Genomic DNA, 21,583 nt, shown 5'->3' with positions numbered 1-21,583 from the left:
TTTAGCAGCTCATTATGTGCATTTTGCAACAAGGAAAGACTTTCTGTGGAACGCTTCAACTTTGCTTTGCGCATAAATATGAAGCCCCCAAGTCTCACCAGCAGTTCAACAGCTCGATATGGTTGAGCGCAAAGCTCCGGAGACTCTCCACAAACTCCCGTCTATTTACTTCAAGGAGTCTCCAACTGGAGTGTTTTGCTTTAGTTTAGCTATTGAAACTCCTGGGTCCATATTATTTCACTCGATATTCTGTAAACAAGCCGCGTTACAGAGCCGCTCTGCAAATCTGACCTTAACTTAAGCCGAGCTGAGTACAAAGTATCCTCTGGGTAAATCTAAAAATTGCAGATTTGGGAGGGGAGGGAGGGACTCATTTGCCTCTTGTTATTTTGCAGTCACAGTGATGGGAATACATTTACATTGTCTTTTAGGCCTGCGATAGACTTCAGACTCTGTCTGACTTTTAAAATGTCCCTGAAAGAAAGTAACTTATATAGAGAATATGCACATAATGTAGACGTCCCCAACCTTTTTTTTTTTTTACCTGTAAGCCATATTTAATATAAAAGAATGTTGGAGAGCAACACACACATAAAAAAGTTCCTAGGGGTGCCCAATAAGGGCTGTGATTGGTTAATGGGTAGCCACATGTGGAATGGCCGACTGCAGGAGGCTTTTATGTTATACATGGTCTTAATGCCTCCAAAACTTGGCTCCAAGTCAGAAATTCAAAAATAAGCACCTGCTTTGAGGCCACCGGGAGCAACATCAAAGGAGTTGGAAAACAATATGTTGCTCATGAACCACTGGTTGGGGATCACTGGTGTAGGGTAACCAAAAGAGGTCTCAGGTGCACAGCCCAGAGCTTTTAGCTTTGGGACTGGTTATTCTGAAGAAGATGCCAAGCCCTCCAGAAAACAAATCCAAATCACCCTTGAGTCACTGAAAATGGTCCACTGGCCAAAAACTGTCTACATCACTGGTGACTGGAAGTGCAAAAGTTTGGGTTGTGAGTTCCTCAAGATCCTGTGGATTCCAGAGAAGAAACACCAGGCATAGACATTGCTCTGGTGCAAAGAGAGTTCAATGAGGCTTTTAGCCAGGGCATAGACAAGAGAACATTTAGGTGCCAGTCCGGGCCTGATGTACGGGGCCTAAGGCACATAGTAATAGAGGACCTGGGGCTAACATTTGGGAAACATTATAAATCCATTTTCCAATCTGTAGTTTCTGTCAGGCCATAATACATCAGAGGCTGAGATAAATCAGCAGAGGTGACCAATCTCCCGAAATCCCTTCCCTCACTCTGCGCCGGCTAAAATGAAAAAAAAAAACGCTGCCGATTTGCTTTCCGAAGTCACCCGTTTGGGAAGGCGTTTGCGGAGATTGGTCGCCGCAAAAACAAGGTGATTGGTCGCCAGGCGACCAAATCTCCCCAAAACACCCAGCGTGGCCTGACCCTTAATCAGTAAAAAAAAACAGTAAAAAATAAATAATGGAAAGTAATTGAAAAAAAGTCTTTATTTCTGGGTAATAATTTGAAAACAACTGAACTGAAAAAAGTATATTTACTGCACCCCAATTCTGTCCTAATATAGTCTCCTGCTTTTCTGTCCTGCAGGACGGTGACGAATCGACTCCGATCTCCACAAGCTCAGAGATTGTTAGAGTTCCGGACCCTCAGATGTCAATGGTAAGTGCTGAACCTCTGCTTAAAGGGCTCGTTCAGCTTTAAATTAACTGTTAGTGTGATGTAGAGAGTAACATTCTGAGACAATTTGTAATTGGCTTTTATTTTTTGTCAATTGTCGGTTTTGAGTTATTTAGATTTTTATTCAGCAGCTCTCCAGTTTGTAGTTTCAGCAATCCAGTTGCTAGGGTCTGAATTCCCATAGCAACCCTGCATTGATTTGAATAAGAGACTGGAATATGAATAGGAGAGGCCTGAATAGAAAGATGAGGAATAAAAAGTAGCAATAACAATACATGTGTAGCCTTACAGAGCATTTGTTTTTTTTAGATGGGGTCAGTTACCCCCATTTGAAAGCTGGAAAGAAGAAGAAGGGAAATAATTTATAAAACTATAAAAAAAAATAGATCAATAATGGAGGCCAATTGAAAAGTTTCTTAGAAGTGGCAGTTTTATAACATACTCAATTTTAACATAAAGGTGAACCACCCCTTTTAAGCTTAAAAAAAGAAAACATTCTATTTTTGTTTGCTCCATTAAACTGATCTCAAAATAGAACATTGATTTTCTCACTTTCTGGAGAATTAAGGGGCAAATTCTCTAAACGACGAAGCGCCTAACGGTAGCATGAATTTGCCAGCGTAGCGCATTTTCGTTAATTCGCTGATTCACTAACGGACGCTGGCGTAAATTCGCTAGTGTTACTTCGCACCCTTACGCCTGGCAAATTTGCGCAACGGACGTAACTACGCAAATTCACTGATGCACGAATGATTCTGAACGCTACCTTTTACGCCAGACTTCCTTCGCCACCTCAGACCAGGCGAAGCGCAATAGAGTAGATAGGGATTGCTTCCAAAAAAGTTAAACATTTTTCTAAGTCCCAAAAAAAGCTGGCGTTTTTTCATTTTTTATGGGTAATAGGCTGAAAAAGATAGAATTTTTTTTTGGGGCTCCCCTCCTCCCCCCTACATTTCCTGACTCATGGCAACTTACCTATACAGTGGGCACATGTGTAGGGCAAAATAAAAATGTTATTTGCTGTTTTGAAGGTTTCCCAGGCTTGTGTAGTGATTCTACGTATTCCTCCATTGTAACTGCAATTTGGCGCCGTATGCAAATTAAGCATCGCTAGCGTAACTTTGCTTTGCTTGGCGAATTAACGCTAGCGCAACTTCGCAACCTTATGCTTCCCCTGAGCGCAACTTCGGATTTTCGTGAATTTGCGTAGCACTGGCGAAAATACGCCTGGCGAAGTGCGGCGAAGCGCGCCGAAGCGGACTCTGGCACAACAACGAATCTTAGTGAATGTTCCATTAGCGTCTGAGAACCTTTATCATCTCTAAACATTTACATCTGGTTCATTTCTGTTCAGTTTTGCCAAAACGCCACCCAGTCACCCTCGAAAAGGTTTTCTTTCCATTAATTCCCGAAACAAACATTCACCAGCCGACTTTATTTAAAGGGAAAGTCCAACCTTTTAGTCAGGAAGTTATTTGTTTTCTTCTCGTTTCTGCTACGTAGGAGAATCTAGTGGAGATCAAGCATCACAAGCTGGCCCGGAGCCTCAGGAGCGGCCCATCCGACCACGATCTGAAGCCGAATGCGGCAACGCGGGATCAGCTTAACGTGAGTCCCATTTTTACGTGTCCAACTGGGCTTCCAATGAAACAATCTGCTGGAAATATTCCCTTAGTGCCAAAATCTGGAGCAGGTTAATTGTCTTAGACATTGTAGATTAGTTACAGAATTCATCCGTTTTATATTTATCTCTATTTATACTAAAGGGTTTATGTATTGTAAAAAAAAAAAAAAAAAAAAAAAGACACTACGCTTGCCCAGTAACCCATAGCAACCAATCAGCTTGCTAGAATTTACTGGTCACCTGTTTAAAAGCAAACGTCTCGTTGGTTGCTTTGGATTAATGCTACTGGGTAAACCTAGTGCCTTTCATTTAGGGATGCACCAAATCCACTATTTTGGATTTGGCAAAGTCCCCGAATCCTATGGGAAAGATTCCACCGAATACCGAACCGAATCCTGATTTGCATATGCAAATTAGGAGTGGTGTGATTTGCATATGCAAATTATGATTCAGATTCGGTTTGGCCGGGCAGAAGGATTCGGCCGAATCCAAATCCTGCTGAAAAAGGCAGAATCCTGGCCAAATCCCGAACCGAATCTTGGATTTGGAGCATCCCTACTTTCATTAGACATTAACACTGCTACAAGTAGGGATGCATCAAATCCACTATTTGGTTCGGGATTTGGCCAGAATTCTTCATTTTTCAGCAGGATTTGAATTCGGCCGAATCCTTTTGCATGGCCGATCCGAATCCTAATTTGCATATGTAAATAAGGGGCGGGTAGGAAAATCACATGACTTTTCGTTACTAAAGAAGATTTTTTTACAACATTTTCCTTTCCTGCCCCTGATTTGCATATGAAAATTAGGATTCAGATTTGGTTCAGTATTCGGCCGAATCTTTCACCAAGGATTCGGGGATTCGTCCGAATCCCAAATAGTGGATTTGGTGCATCCCTAGCTACAAGCAGCACCCTCCTGCCCTCACCTATTTCTTTCGACCCTCAGATCATTGTCAGTTACCCCCCGACCAAGCAGCTCACGTCGGAGGAACAAGACCTGGTGTGGAAGTTCCGATCCTACCTGACCAGTCAGGAGAAGGTAAGAACTGACACTTTCTAGACTATAAGGCCGACAGATGTAAAGAAACAAGGAAAATCTGAAATTCCTATTCCCCCTCCCCCGTAGCTTTAGGCCGAGCAGCTCATTTAATGAATGTGCCAATGTAAAACATCAATTCCCAGGCTCACCTGCTGCCTGTAATGACTCCCAGGCAGCCCCGAGGCAGAGACTCGCAGTATTAGCAGCACAGGTGGCAGTTTGAGAAGAAATTCATATACAGAGAAATTAGTTGAACAGGAATAAATCTCCGAGCGGCTGTGGTTTACTCTGTCCCTAGGGGGACGTTTTGAGTTAAGTGAAATTCTGCGACATGATTGGTTCACTGCTAGATGTTTCATTTAACCCTTCGCTGCCTGCTGCACACATGTAGAAGTGGACTAACCCTACTGGGATTCATTTGGCTATTCTCTAGGCTCTGACCAAGTTCCTGAAGTGCGTCAACTGGGACCTGCCCCAAGAAGCCAAACAAGCCCTGGAGCTGCTGGGAAAATGGAAGCCGATGGACGTGGAGGATTCTCTGGAGCTGCTCTCCTCCCATTTCACCAACCCAACGGTGCGACGTTACGCAGTCGCAAGGCTCCAGCAAGCCGACGATGAGGTAAGACTTGCGTTGGATCACTTTCACCCCAAATATTTATAATGTTTTCAACTGCAGATCTCTAATTAGCCCTGTTCCCTGATCATGTCCCAGTTCTGTAATACACCACTCTTAATAAATACGGTAAGTGTGCAAATGTCTAAACAGCCCCTGCCGATTGGATATTGGACTCCCAAGTAATCCGGTGATACTCATCAGAAACTCCAGCTCCAGATGACAGTGAGAGGATTGGATTCAAATCTCCACCAATCAGCTTGCAGTCAGTTACCAACGACAATGGCAGTGACAGAACAACATTCACAGGAGGAGAAGTGGGAGATTTTATAAGATGTAAAGTGGGGTCCCTCCGGGGCATAAGACGGGGAGCTTGTTATGTAGACAGAGGTTCCAGCAGGGCTGCGGATGTAAAAACAAAGAAATAAATTACTAAACTGGCCAGACAAGTCTGCCCCAATCTATAGAAATCATATGGATTATGTTCTATGATCTAAGATTAAATCAGAAATACTGTCACATTGCTCCAACCAATCCACTACATCAAGATCTGATTCCTGTTGCAATCCAATTTCTCTTTTAAAGATCTGTCTGTTTATAGATGTAACTGTCTGTCTGTCTATGAACAATGTACATGTCTGTCTATGTAAAGTCTGTCTATGTACAGTGTCTGTCTGTCTGTGTACAGTGTCTGTCTGTCTGTGTACAGTGTCTGTCTGTGTACAGTGTCTGTCTGTCTGTGTACAGTGTCTGTCTGTGTACAGTGTCTGTCTGTGTACAGTGTCTGTCTGTGTACAGTGTCTGTCTGTGTACAGTGTCTGTGTACAGTGTCTGTCTGTCTGTGTACAGTGTCTGTCTGTGTACAGTGTCTGTCTGTCTGTGTACAGTGTCTGTCTGTCTGTGTACAGTGTCTGTCTGTGTACAGTGTCTGTCTGTGTACAGTGTCTGTCTGTGTACAGTGTCTGTCTGTCTGTGTACAGTGTCTGTCTGTCTATGTACAGTGTCTGTCTATGTACAGTGTCTGTCTGTGTACAGTGTCTGTCTGTGTACAGTGTCTGTCTGTCTGTGTACAGTGTCTGTCTGTGTACAGTGTCTGTCTGTCTATGTACAGTGTCTGTCTGTGTACAGTGTCTGTCTGTCTGTGTACAGTGTCTGTCTGTCTGTGTACAGTGTCTGTCTGTGTATAGTCTGTCTATGTACAGTGTCTGTCTGTCTGTGTGCAGTGTCTGTCTGTCTATGTACAGTGTCTGTCTGTCTGTGTACAGTGTCTGTCTGGTGTAATTTCAGTGATGGTCTATGAAGGGGACTGTGTTGGGTGCTATCATTATGTTTTTGGGGTGCTGTTACATTGGCACAAGGCTTAAAGTGCTTAAAGCATCCATGTGTGACATTGCCCTCACTTCCTAACGGGGAGCTGCCACCTGTTGATGATGTGTGGACTAGGCCAAAACCTGTCGGCCAGCTTGGGGGCTACCACTTATTCACCCACTGGGTCGCGGGCCTAAATTTCCCCAGTACCCTCCCTATAAGAGACGTCACTCCCTGGCCCAGTCCCCTCTTATCATCATCCCCACCATTGTGTTACCACTGACTGCACCAGGCACTAAGCAAGAGGCACCAAAACACCCTGTACCTACAGAAACTTGTGACTGTCAGGATTACGAACATATATATACCCCCCAAAAGGGATATGTATAAGAATTGATCAGCGCCTGTGGCAACAGAAATAAAAAACAGACATAGCGCAATATGTTCACAAATGTGAAATATCACCCCGTGCGTGCACTGGATGTTAAGTGGATGTGTTCTCCCCTTCTTCTTTAAATGGCTATTAACGAGGGTATAGAGTGGCAATACAGGTGGACAGAAGAAAAGAAAAGTGCTTTTCCTGTGAAATAAAATATATTCCAAAGATGCAGATGCCTCCACCTTCTGTATAAATGCCTACTTACAAACCACTGCCGTGGTATGGTGTATTTAACATGAATCTCTTTCGGGTTCCTCCTTCAGCGCTCACCACTCCTTCCGAGTTCCCAAGCAGGAATACAAATGATGATAGTGTAACACCGTTTATTTAAAACATAATTAAAAACAATTAAAATTCACACTCACATTTCCCTTGCGGGTTTTTGCGCATTGAGTCCAAACAACAGTCTTTCTGGGGTCCCCAGGGGCAATCCTGTTAGCTCACTCCAAGCTCTTGTCAGCTCACTTCAGGTGCCTTGATCTAGGTTGTTGTGTCCCCCAAACTATGCCTAACGCGTTTCGCTGGGTGTTACCAGCTTCCTCAGAGGCGTCTCTGCCATATTTGTTTGTATCCTTCCTTTTAAAGGCCTTTCCAGCGTGTTCGTTCCGTTTCTGCCTTCACTTCCGGTTTGTGCGTTCCAGCTTGCGTTCCAGCGTCTTCACTTCCGGTTTGGCGGACTCTCAGTCTTCTCAACAATATAATAAAGGCAGTATATCTCTCTCCTGCACCTCCTTTTCATCACCCCTCTGGCTAAAAAACCCCATTAAGCCACAATACAACAATACAGCCCAAAGTGTATATACAAAAAAGGCACATTTTTAGCATCGTATAAGGATAATGATCAGAGGGGATCATGGGAGATGTAGTTCCCCCTTTTTTTTCTTTCTAAATCAATAAGCTTTGTTTTCATACACATATATATACAAATGATGCATACCTTTTGGCAACATATAAAGGCAACAATTAAGGAGAATCATGGGAAATGTAGTTTTTCCTGTTTTTTTCATAAAAAACTTTCAGTTCATATATTTTTTCATTGATCTCTCCTACATGTATTCACCTTATGTTATTATTTTGCTTTTCTATTCCCTGTTTACATTTTGTTTGTTTTTATATTAAGTATCTTTCATAAAAAAGCTCTTAAGTTAATATCTATATTTAACCCTTGTGGTATGAATGTGTGCATTTTGTAGATCCATTTGCTTTCTTCTTGTAATGTTTTCCTTGTTAAGTCTCCCCCTCTCCAATCTTTTTGTACTATGCTTACACCCCAAAATTTCAAATCTTTGGCTTTCTGATTATGACACTCTTTAAAGTGCTTTGACACACTGTGATTCATGACTCCCTTTTCTATATTTCTTATGTGTTCGTTAATTCTTTCCCTTAATTTCCTGTTAGTTTTGCCAATGTATTGAAGGCCGCAAGGGCATTCTAAACAATATATCACATTTTGTCACATTACATATATTGTATTGAGAAAGGGCAACACCTGCCCGAAACATGTCGTGTAAAGCAGCATGAATAATAAATAATCACAAGCGGTTAATCTGCGTATGAGTGCTCTCCTCTTTTTCAACTTTTAGTGGATATTGTTTTTACTGTCAGGATTAGCAATCGCCAAATTAAATATTTTGCATACAGTCATTCAGAAAACAGAAACTGACAGCTGTCGCCACTTGTTTTCCATCGTTGATCTGCATGAGCCTAGTGGGATGTGGCAGTTAGAGAGTTACCAGACGAGCAATTACAGTGGCTTTGTGCAGCAGAATGACGAGCCCCTCTTTAACTTGTCCAATTCTGACCCTGTCTGATAATCTGATTTAAATTCCATTACTTGTTTGAACAATATATTGATTCCAAGCCGGCGGGTCAGGCCCCTTATTTCTTGAGCTCACAAGTGGCCTGTAATATTCAATCTCTTTTCCAGTTCTGCCGTAACCTTTTGAGCTTTGAAACGCTTAGAGAGGCGCAGCGGTGCTCTGCGGTGAATAGGTTCTTTTGTGCCGAAACGAAGAAAAGAAGGAACAAAGCAACTCTTTAATGAGACTGGAGCTTTCCCGAAGATTTTCCATGTACAACATAAATTGGTTTTTTTCTTTTACTCGAATGCCATCAAAAGATATTTTGTTGTCAACTTTTTGTCTTGATAGTCATACGGGTTCATGGTTATCGCCCATTTAAAGCACTTACAGAGGCCCAGAGAAAGCAAACTTAACCCTACAGTGAACTGGGGTTCCTGAGAAATTCCCAAAGATCAGTTGAAGCACCATGAGTGGAGGAAAGTCACTTGACTTGTTCCATAGGGTGGAGCTGCTGAGTGCCCTCCCATAGACAGCTGCTGTCCCGCCATGTGGCCATTACTTGCTTGAGCTTGAGTCTCCTTGAGTTACATACCTCCACCAAGTCCTGAATTCTCAGCCTCATGGGAAAGGGAATTGATGTGGAAGCACAATGGTGCCCTGTGCCCATAAGGCAGCTTATCAAACATGTTCTCCACCCTCAAAGAAGAGGAGAAAGATGACCAAGCTAGTGGAACCTGGTAGTTAAATAAGCTTACACTGGGACATTCTGCAATGTGGGCTGTTGACTCATGCCATCCACTTAATTTAAACCTGCTGCATCTAAAACCCAAGCCAACTGTTATCAGGACAATCCAACTGGCCGTCAGTGGGTCAGATGTTACCCTTGACGTGGTTGTATGTCCTCCGCCAGCTCAAGGGCTCCAAGGACTTCGTTGCTTTACATCATAATTGTATTATAATCTTCATTCTACACATGTGGTATGGTGCAAAAACTGTCCTGCTACATGGATCATGTTGGACGTCCTAAGCACTTTATCTAAATTAGCAATGGAAAGAACACACAAGACACTTCTGTTGCCTGAAGTACACTACATGGCCAAAAGTATATTGACAACCTTTCAAAGTATTGAAACGATACCCATCATTGCCAACACAGGTGCCACAGAATGATACATTGACATTTTTGACAATTTGGTGCTTCCTAATTTGTGGAAGGCCGTTCCTGTTTTAGCAGGATAATAACCCTGTAACATACTCGTCTATCAGGAACCTTGAAAACAGAGGGTACACTCAGATGCACAGGGTACCCCTGTGGATTCCGGTGTTCACCAACGCCCTTTTGTGACCCAAGGCTTTCTGCTGCGGAACCGACAAGGAATTAGTGCGTATGATAGTAACAAGTCCGTAAAGAGGTACCGGAAAGGATTAGGCAAGACCTAGTCAAAAAACGGGCAAAATGGTAGAGGCAGGCGGCATGAATCAGAGTCAAAACAGGCAGTAGTCAAAAAAAACGAACAGATCGGCAGGATCTGTAAACAGAAGTTGGCTTGGGCACTGTTATAATGGAGACAGTCCCTTTTAAAGAGGAATTGGTGGCAAAAATTCAAAATGCGGCAAAATGTGCGGCCGGCACAGGTGACGTCACTGGAGGCGCCTGGGAGATAAGACACAGAAGAAATCTCCCGGCGCGTCTTACAAAACCCTTGCCCAGAGCCAGGTCCTGCAGAAGGGGTGTGCAGAAATGGGAGTGGAAGAATTTGACTGGGCTGCACAGACACCTGACCTGAACCCAACAGGACTTCTGTGGGAGGAATCGGAAAGCTAGACCTGATCACCCAACATCAGTGCTCAACCTTACTAGTATTCTTGGGATTGATGAGAAAATGAGAAAAATCTCTGCAGCAATGTTCTAACAACTAGTGGAAAGCTTCCCAGAAAGCCATGGCCTGCAGCTTATGAGTTTTTTTTTTTTAAATTTTTGTTTTCTATTGAAGATTAACAGGATCAAATCTTGAACATACAGCAATTGTAGCTTATGATTATTATATATATTATATGAATTATAGATAGGGATTCAGCCTTGTTCAGCAGGAGTTGGATTTGGCCAAATCTGAATCCTAATTTACATATGCAAATTAAGGGCGAGGAGGAAAAACACGTAACTTTTTGTCACAAAACAAGAAAGTAAAAAATGTTCCCACTTTTTTCCCTTCCTGTCCCTAATTTGCATATGCAAATTAGGATTCAGTGCGGTATTTGGATAAATCTTTCATGAAGGATTTAGGGATTCAGCTGAATCCTAAATAGTGGATTTGGTTCAAACTTAGTTTTAGTACAATGCATATACTGCATATAGGATTAATGAAGTACTAGGAATTATCCCCCATTTTCTTTTTAATTTAGACTGGTGTCTCTGCTGGGTGTCTCAATAAATAGGCTGTCCGGTTGCAAATATGTTATTTACTGTTATACTAAATGCTGGTGAGTATCACAGTTTTAAAAACAGTGTTACATCTATAATCTTGTGTTCAAAATTTAAAAAAAAAACACTTTATCTCAACCCCACCCCCCACCAAAAAGTCGATCCTATACCTGTACAATGAAATAGACAAGTGTGTTGATGTCAGGAGTGGGAATGTTATGATCAGAGCTCTCTTATGTAGGACTATTACGTGTGATTCGCTCAAGGTTACCCGAGCATCCCCACTTTGCATGTATTAAGTCGAAGCATGCCCTTTATGTAATGGAGCTTTATCCATAAGTGTCTACTTGTTATGGATATTTCTCTGCTCGTGTATAAGGTGATGCGCGTTCATTTACGTATTCAAGGCTGCATTGACGTCCTGTGGTTGAACACGTTCTTCCTACATAACACAAGTACTTCTTTTATTTTCCTGCCAATTGAGCGATAGATTATGGCAAGTCTTTAAAACCCTTTAATAGTGTTTGGCCTCCATAACTACCTTAATTGTTGTACATATTACATTTAATTACTCATTGTTATAGCCTTGAGAAAAACTCTTAATGTTGGTTTTGCATCTACAGTAAGTTATACATTTCTACACCACACTCACAAGTGCTACCTTACCTCAGGAGATAAACATGGGCAAGCACCTGTGGGCAACTTAGATATCCTATTTATTGGCAATGGACCGGAATAAGTCTGTGAACCTCCATTTCTAGGGAAAGAACTGCAGCATGTTGTACTGAGCCAAGCTGAAAAGCAAGGTTCATTCAGAGACATGTGTCCAGCCTGTGGACCTCCAGATCTCTGGAAAGCACTGCAGCATATGGTATTGAGACAAGCTAAAAAAAGCAAGGAACCAGTCAGAGATATGAGTTTAGCCTGTGGACCTCCAGTTCTAGGGAACAAACTGCAATACATGGTCCTGAGGCAAGTTGAAAAGCAAGACACCATTCAGAGACATGGGACCAGCATGTGGACCTCTATTTCTAGGAAAAGCACTGCAGCATATGCTATTGAAATAAGCTAAAAAGCAAGGAACCATTCAGAGACATGGGTCCAGCCTGTGGACCTTCAGTTCTAGGAAAAGCACTGCAGCATATGGTATTGAGACAAGTTGAAAAGCAAGATACCATTGAAATATATTTGTCCAGTGTGTGGACCTCCAGTTCGAGGGAAAGAACTGCATCAAATGCTATTGAAGCAAGCAAAAAAGCAAGACACCATTCAGAGACATAGGTCCAGCCGGTGGACCTCTAGATCTAGTGAAAGCACTGCAGCACATGGTATTGGGACAAGTTAAAATGCAAGGAACCATTCAGAGACATCGGTCCAGCCTGTGGACCTTCAATTCTAGGGAATGAACTGCAACATATGTTATTGAGGCAAGCTGAAAAGCACCATTCAGATACATGGGCCCAGCCTGTGGACCTCAGCTCTAGGGAAAGCACTGCAAGTTGAAAATCAAGACACCATTCAAAGACATGACACTTAAAGGGCAAACATTTGCACTCGAAGATTTAATTTGAAGTCTGTGTTTATTCATGTCCTTAAGGTTAAATGAATCAATAATGCATAAGTGGATTGTGTGTCTCATGCTAGCACGTGAGAATGGGAAAAAAAAATTCTTACACTCCGTGTGTCCCGGATTGGGGAGCAGGTTCAAGCAGGTAGAGATGTGAATGTGGGTTGCAGGTTTCTGAATTTGGACCCACGCTGGACATTATGGGGTAAATTTATCAAAGAGTGAAGTTGCGCCACTAGAGTGAAATTCCGCAGCTCTCCATTCATTTCTATGGGATTTTGAAAGGCGTATTTATCAATGGGTGAAAGTGAAAGTTCACCCTTTGATAAATATGCCTATAAAAATCCCATAGAAATGAATAGAGAGTGGCGGAATTTCACTCTAGTATTCAATTTCAGTACTGCTTCCAGTTGGTTTGGCTATCATGATTAAAGATTAGTTGGCACCATCTTTAGTAAAAGATAATAAACAAGTCATCCACCATCTAGAAGTCTAATGGGGTTTTGTCTCTGTAGGACCTGCTGATGTACCTGTTACAGTTAGTACAAGCGCTGAAGTATGAGAATTTTGAAGACATAAAGAGTGGCTTAGAGCCAACCAAGAAGGACAGTCAAGGACCTATGTTGGAGAGCATGACCACCTCTGGAATAAACCCAGAAACAGACAGGTATGTGCTTTTATTTAATTCACGTTAGTCTGATGTAGCTGTACTTCAGAAACATCCTAAATTATTCTGACCAAACTGTTGCTGACTTGTCCCCGCAGTTCCCAGATCTTATCGAATCCTCTCCCCGCAGTATCATCTCCTGCACCACCTTCTAAGACCAAGGACGGTTTAGATGCTGAGACTCTAGAAGTGAGTAGTGAATACTCCATGTTCTGTTGCATCCAGAAGAATAACTGGTTTTCGGTAGATCCAAATGGCAGGGTGCAGTATTTTTCCCCACTTTTTAAAACCATTTTAAAAGTATCGGTCATTTTTGGTGGGATAAGAGGACCTTCCATATTTGAGCATTTCTTTAGTATAATGAAACATTTTCATTACAGCCAGAAAATGTATTACTGCTGCATTAGACTTTGCGTGTAGCAAGACTAGGGGCATAGTTGGGCAGTCATACTGCTGAAGGACATAGCTTTCTCCTTATAGGACAGACATAGAACTAGAGTTAATAATACCTTATTTAATGCTGGCAGTAAGAGCACAATACTTATGGAACCAACAAACAGCTGGAGACTTCCTGGATAAGGGGATAACACAACACTAGGGGCAATTTCCACAGTGATGGTGGGAGAGATTCTTCTGTGGGACTCGCATACTGCTTGACATATATATTTTGTCCTACTAGCAGCAATGTGTGTCTTTTTTTAGTGAATAATGTGGGCTTTGTGCTATTTGTCTCTCAAATGTGGCATAGGGACCTAAGGAAATAATGAAATGCGTCACCTGCATTGTTATGGTTCTTTTGCCCCACTCTCGTCCCAAGTACAAAATGCCACAGTGACTCCCAGCATGTCACAGCACTGTGATTCCCAGCAACCCTCAGCATTTGCAATATGCCATGCTGCTTTAAGAAATTGCTTTATGATCCGATAAAAGCTGTAGACAATGTATGTGGTCCTTGGATGGGCTTCCCCAACTGATATCTGGCTGAAATCTGGCTTAAAAATCCTGTTGTATCGAGGACAGCGTTGGTTCTAGGGCCCACAATCGGAACTTGATCTCGCCCACTCAAGGTGGGCATATTTGTACAAGATCCACTCCCTGCCTCTATAAATGAGCGGATAAGCCCACGTACAACCACCTTTGAGGAGGACATGTGGTGGTACTATGGTTGCTTACAACCTGGTGGTCCAGTTGGGCTTCAGCTGTCTTTGCTCTGTTAAGGTGGCCATACAGGGGCAGAATTAAGCTGCTGATTTGGGTCCTTTTTCTGCCTGTTTATAGAGCCCTCGAACAGGAACCCACGACCGATATCTGGCCAAAAACCAGGCAGATGTTGATTGGCAGGTTTGATTTTCCCCGTCACATTGGCTAGATGATGTAGTCCTCCTCCTAACGGCACATTTTCCCTTCATTGTAATCCGATCGTTTGACCCTAGGGCCGATTTAATTGGATTAACTCATTATAGCTTACCTTTGCTGGGTATATTGGGGGAAAGATCCTCTCGTTTGGTGACCTTGCCAATCAATCTGATTTTGGGTAATGGCCTTGATGTCGCAGCTTTTACACAGCCATGACTTCTCCAGGATAGAATATCTCGCTCATAGGCTGTATAGATACCACTAGTCTGTCAAAACACCTACCAACCCATATTAAATGCAATTCAGTTGAGAAATGTATATTAACTGCATGATAGAGGCTTGTCTTTGTTTAAGATGCAGAACTACAATCCTGGCTTATCTGTGTGTATAATCGCTCATTGTACCGTGTTTTGTATCTTTCGCTCCCCAGCAAGACCTCTGCACTTTCTTGATATCAAGAGCCTGCAAGAACTCCACGCTGGCCAACTATTTATACTGGTACGTGCACCTCCATCATTGGCTCTGGCTGAGCAGGTTGGCAGAGCCCCCCCGGGTTCCTTTTCAATCACATTCCTGAAATATTCCTCCCTGGTGTGGATACAGACACGAGCTATTTGGCCTTTATTCTGAGATTGGTGTGGATGTCTCTGGGAAAGATTTATGCTCTCTGATTGGATGAACGTTGCACATTTCTGTTGGGTAAAAGGGAATTTGGGAACATCCAGTTGTGGTTTGTAGATCAATCATAAAACTGTCAGAGCCTGAAATTTCATGTTGCCTCAGTACAGCTGGGAATGTGCGGCTCTCACTGCTAGTGAACTGGCTCGTCTACAATGGAATAACAGTAATACTAATATTAAGTATTATTATTTAATTATAATACACAAAAGCCATGAATATCCTGTAAATTATATCCTTATAAACGGTGAGTTCTGATGTCATCAGTTATAAACGGTGAGTTCTGATGTCATTTCTGTCACATGACTCACTGAAACTTGTGTATTATAATAAATAAAGTTCCCCCAGTTGCAAAATATGAGGATATTAGAAGTTACCTCGGAGTTCCATGACCTGTATAAAAGCACTCGGCCTTCGGCCTCGTGTTTTTATATGGTCATGAAACTCCTCGGTAACTTATAATATCCCTATATTTTACAAAAGGGGCTACTTTATTCACTATATTACCCTTACCTTGAGCGTTGCTAGAGAAGCCTATGAACCCTGGAGGCTCAGGGAAGTGTCCAACTGGATCTGCCATTCTCTTTCTTAGGCAGTTAAAGTGTTGGTTTGCCTTTAAATTAACTCTTAGTATGTAATAGCAAGGCCAACTTTAAGCAACTTTTTAATTGGCCTTCATTTATTTTATTTGTTTTTTTTATTTCAATGATTAGCCACCTTCTTCTGACTCTTTCCAGCTTTTAAATGGGGATCACTGACCCCATCTAAGTAAAAACAAATGCTCTGTAAGGCTACAAATATATTGTTATTGATACTTTTTATTACCCTTCTTTCTATTCAGGCCTCTCCTATTCCTATTCCAGTCTCTTGTTCAAATCAATGCATGGTTGCTAGGGGAATTTGGACTGTAGCAACCAGATGGCTGAAATTGCAAACTGGGGAGCTGCTGAATAAAAAGCTAAATAAGTCAAAAACTACAATTAATAAAAAAATGAAAACCAATTGCAAATTGTCTCAGAATATCGCTCTCTATATCATAATAACAGTTAATTTAAAGGTGAACAACCCCTTTAATATCATTGCAAGCTACCAATATATGTTTCTGCCCTTCTCTTTCATTAAAGGTATGTTATAGTGGAATGTGAGGATCAGGACACCCAGCTGAGAGACCCAAAGACTCATGAAATGTACCTGAATGTGATGAGACGGTTTAGTCAGGCCTTACTGAAGGTGAGCAGAACCGGTTCTTGCAGCCAAACTAAACAGCCCAGATATATGGCACCTCCCTCCTCCCATATGTATAAATACAAATATACAGAGAAGGAATGTTCTGGGCACACAATAAGCTATACCTTCATATTGTACTGTCTAAGGGAATCAATATGGCACCTCCCTCCTCCCATATGTATAAATACAAATATACAGAGAAGGAATGTTCTGGGCACACAATAAGCTATACCCTCATACTGTTCTGTCTAAGGGAATCAATATGGCACCTCCTCCCATATGTATAAATACAAATATACAGAGAAGGAATGTTCTGGGCACACAATAAGCTATACCCTCATACTGTACTGTCTAAGGGAATCAATATGGCACCTCCTCCTCCCATATGTATAAATACAAATATACAGAGAAGGAATGTTCTGGGCACACAATTAGCTATTTCCTCATACTGTACTGTCTAAGGGGAATCAATATGGCACCTCCTCCCATATGTATAAATAAAAATATACAGAGAAGGAATGTTCTGGGCACACAATTAGCTATACCCTCATACTGTACTGTCTAAGGGAATCAATATAGCACCTCCTCCTCCCATATGTATAAATACAAATATACAGAGAAGGAATGTTCTGGGCACACAATATATATACCCTCATAATGTACTGTCTAAGGGAATCAATATGGCACCTCCCTCCTCCCATATGTATAAATACAAATATACAGAGAAGGAATGTTCTGGGCACACAATAAGCTATACCCTCATACTGTACTGTCTAAGGGAATCAATATGGCACCTCCCTCCTCCCATATGTATAAATACAAATATACAGAGAAGGAATGTTCTGGGCACACAATAAGCTATACCCTCATACTGTACTGTCTAAGGGAATCAATATGGCACCTCCTCCCATATGTATAAATACAAATATACAGAGAAGGAATGTTCTGGGCACACAATAAGCTATACCCTCATACTGTACTGTCTAAGGGAATCAATATGGCACCTCCTCCCATATGTATAAATACAAATATACAGAGAAGGAATGTTCTGGGCACACAATTAGCTATACCCTCATACTGTACTGTCTAAGGGAATCAATATGGCACCTCCTCCTCCCATATGTATAAATACAAATATACAGAGAAGGAATGTTCTGGGCACACAATAAGCTATACCCTCATACTGTACTGTCTAAGGGAATCAATATGGCACCTCCCTCCTCCCATATGTATAAATACAAATATACAGAGAAGGAATGTTCTGGGCACACAATAAGCTATACCCTCATACTGTACTGTCTAAGGGAATCAATATGGCACCTCCCTCCTCCCATATGTATAAATACAAATATACAGAGAAGGAATGTTCTGGGCACACAATAAGCTATACCCTCATACTGTACTGTCTAAAGGAGACCGCATGGCAGCTCCCAAACAGAGACAGAGGGGAAGCACTTTATAAAAGGGGTGAGGGAAGAGACTTGGCCAATGTAACACTTGTCCCCATTCTGTCACTCAGGGTGATAAGTCGGTCAGGGTGATGCGCTCTCTCCTCGCCACGCAGCAGACGTTTGTAGACAGACTGGTCCATCTGATGAAGGCAGTGCAGCGTGAAAGTGGCAATCGTAAGAAGAAGGTAAAGCCTCTCCTCCTCTTGATGGTGTGATCCTTCTCCTATGTCTATCATCCTGATAAGGACACATTCCATTTCCTAGTGGTACCCCTACAGTTCTCTCTCTGTGTCCCTGCCCGCTCACTGTACGATTCATTTGCTGTCATGCCATGCAACTGCCAGCTGATTGTGCTGCCTGTGATAAAGTCTGTGCAGCAAACACTGGGTGGCTTCTCATTGACATCAGTGAGCAGCTACAGGTATAGGATCCATTTCCGGAATCTTGTTATCCAGAAAGCTCCGAATTACGAAAAAGTCTGTCTCCCATAGACTCCATTTTATCCAAATCATTCAGTTTTTTTAAAAAAAATGATTTCCTTTTTCTGTGTAATAATAAAACAGTGGCTTGTACTTGATCCCAACTAACGATATAATTAATCCTTATTGGAGGCAAAACCAGCTTGTTGGGTTTATTTAATAGTTACACGATTTTCTAGTAGATTTATGAAAATCCAAATTACAGAAAGATCTGTTATCCATAAAACAGGTCCTGAGCATTCTGAATAACAGGTCCCATAGCTTTCGTAAGTTGCTAGTATGTTCTTTGTGTGAGTTGTACAACTAGGGGCCCCTAAGCACATGCAGCCCTCCAAGGTATTTTTATGGTTAATCATTTCAAAATAAAGCTGCCCACAAGCATGGCAACTGTCACTTAGTACTGCTTGTAAGAAAGTGGGCTTTCTAATTGGGCATTGGAACACTCTCTGCATGCAGGTGATGGTGCCACTAGGGGGCAGGACAAGATACCTTAGGATATGGAGCTGCTTAAAGGGATACTGTCATCGGAAAACATGTTTTTTTCAAAACACATCAGTTAATAGTGCTACTCCAGCAGAATTCTGCACTGAAATCCATTTCTCAAAAGAGCAAACTGATTTTTTTATATTCAATTTTGAAATCTGACATGGGGCTAGACATTTTGTCAATTTCCCAGCTGCACCAGTCATGTGACTTGTGCCTGCACTTTAGGAGAGAAATGCTTTCTGGCAGGCTGCTGTTTTTCCTTCTCAATGCAACTGAATGTGTCTCAGTGGGACCTGGATTTTACTATTGAGTGCTGTTCTTAGATCTACCAGGCAGCTGTTATCTTGTGTTAGGGAGCTGCTATCTGGTTACCTTCCCATTGTTCTTTTGTTTGGCTGCTGGGGGGAAAAGGGAGGGGGGTGATATCACTCCAACTTGCAGTACAGCAGTAAAGAGTGATTGAAGTTTATCAGAGCACAAGTCACATGACTGGGGGCAGCTGGGAAATTGACAAAATGTCTAGCCCCATGTCAGATTTCAAAATTGAATATAAAAAAATCTGTTTGCTCTTTTGAGAATTGGATTTCAGCGCAAAATTCTGCTGGAGCAGCACTATTAACTGATTCATTTTGAAAAAAAAAATGTTTTTTCCCATGACAGTATCCCTTTAAAGGAACAGCAACACCAAAAAATGAAAGTGTTTTAATGTGCTGTTGCCCTGCACTGGTAAAACTGACCTGTGTGGTGTTGCTGTTCCTTTAGTGCAATTTGGGAGCCGGCACCAAAGAGTTGCTGTGCTATCAGACAGATGCAACAGGCTGATGCTGTGGAAGAGTCATTATTGTCACATTAATAATAGTTATTATTATTTTCTATTAGAATGAGAGGCTCCAGGCCTTACTGGGTGATAATGAGAAGATGAACCTGTCTGAGTTTGAGCCAATCCCTCTCCCTCTAGAGCCGCAAGTAAAAATCCGGGGGATCATTCCAGAAAAGGCCACACTGTTCAAGGTAACGGAATTTGTTTCTACTGATCATAATAACATGAAATGCCTGTGTTTGTGTGAACTCTCCTGCTGTGCATATTCAGCTCAATTCTGTCCCCATTTTGTAGTATGTTAAAGAATGGTTCATTCTAAGTATCCTTTCAATTTGTCTTCATTGTTTATTGTTTATATACATTTTTTTAAATGATTTGCCTTTTTCTTCTGATTTTTTCCCAGCTTTTAAAAAACAAATGCTCTGTAAGGCTACAAATGTATTGTTATTGCTACTTTTTATTCCTCATCTTTCTATTCAGGCCTCTCCTACTCATATTCCAGTCTCTTATTCAAATCAATGCATGGTTGCTAGGGGAATTTGGACCCTAGCAACCACAGTGCTTTAATTACAAACTGGAGAGCTGCTGAATAAAAATCTAAATAACTCAAAAACCACAAATAATAAAACATGAAAACCAACTGCACATTGTCTCAGAATATCACTCTCTATGTCATACTAACAGTTGGTTTAAAGGTGAAAAAAACTTCTTTAACCAAGGCCCTCTTGATCTCCAATTCCTGAAGTTGTATCATTAAAGGGGAAATATCGCAAAAATGAAAACTGAATATAAGCTTCTTCATACTGAAATAAGAAACTTTCTAAATACAACCAATTAAATATTCTGTACTGTTTCTGTTTAATCAAGTTTCTCTTCACTATTCCTCTCTCAGCATCTGTTTCTCTTCATTCTCTCTTCATGCAGCAGTTGTGTGTCAGATATTCATTGACAGTTAGATCCAATATATCTTATAGGGGGGCTCCTTTTGCCTAGAAGATGTATTAGAGGTCACTCTATTAAACTCACCAGACATCATGTCTCTCTACATGCAGAATTTGAGTAAAAGGCAGTTATTTTGTTAGACTTTGTTTGTACTGGAATCAGTTATTTGAGTGAACTCTAATTCATCTAATACAAAGGAACCCCCCTATAAGATATATTGGATGTAACTGTCAATGATTATCTGACGCCCAACTGCTGCATGAAGACAGAATGAAGAGAAACAGATGCTGAGAGAGGAATAGTGAAGATAAACTTGATTATTTCAGAAACAGTAAAGAATATTTAATTGATTGTATATAAAATGTTTCAGTATGCTGAAGCTTATATTCAATTTTCATTTTTGTGATAGTTCCCCTTTAAGCTTTGGGTTTGAGTAGTAGAAGGGTCATTATTTAGTGGCTGTGCCCCTGGTGTATTTCAGTAGCCATTGTAGCCATCCTGCAAATACATTGATCCACCATCTTTCCATCATAACCCAATGAAGAACCAATGGCGCATCTTCTCATGTACGGCAGCCATTATAGTACATTTCACTGTCAGTAATGAGGGAACTTGGAGACAAGTGAAGCATAAAACCCCCTTGTTGTGAATACAATAGGCAGTGGAGTGTGAGGATTAGTCCTCCCAGGGATTCGGCAATGTTATTTTTCAAACTGACAGCGGGGGCTTCGAACTGTGAAAAATTGCGTGCCGCGACTGCGGATAATTTCTTTCTGCTGTCAGTGTGGAGCTTTAATATTGTCTCAATATCGGGGTGATTTGCCATTCGAGATAAGACCGGCTCCGTGCAACTTTTATATGATCTCTGTATCATCAGCTTCATAATAACCCCTTACTAATGAAATCCTACACACACACACACACACACACACACACACTGTGTGTATATA

At 41.6% G+C, this 21,583-nt stretch overlaps 1 protein-coding gene across 2 annotated transcripts in view; it reads left to right on the top strand.

Annotated features, from left to right (window-relative positions):
- Window positions 1–21,583, top strand: part of pik3c3.L (phosphatidylinositol 3-kinase catalytic subunit type 3 L homeolog) — a 155,262-nt gene that overhangs the window by 48,868 nt on the left and 84,811 nt on the right. For both annotated transcript variants that reach the window (XM_018246626.2, NM_001093367.1), the window contains 10 exon segments: window positions 1,622–1,693; window positions 3,215–3,319; window positions 4,284–4,376; window positions 4,810–4,995; window positions 13,043–13,194; window positions 13,293–13,383; window positions 14,981–15,048; window positions 16,353–16,458; window positions 17,975–18,091; window positions 19,751–19,882. In XM_018246626.2, coding sequence (XP_018102115.1) covers window positions 1,622–1,693; window positions 3,215–3,319; window positions 4,284–4,376; window positions 4,810–4,995; window positions 13,043–13,194; window positions 13,293–13,383; window positions 14,981–15,048; window positions 16,353–16,458; window positions 17,975–18,091; window positions 19,751–19,882 — 1,122 coding nt within the window.

The sequence above is a fragment of the Xenopus laevis genome, chromosome 1L (assembly GCF_017654675.1).
Source record: "Xenopus laevis strain J_2021 chromosome 1L, Xenopus_laevis_v10.1, whole genome shotgun sequence".
Classification (NCBI taxonomy): domain Eukaryota; kingdom Metazoa; phylum Chordata; class Amphibia; order Anura; family Pipidae; genus Xenopus; species Xenopus laevis.
This window is presented reverse-complemented; position numbering and strand designations above follow the sequence as displayed.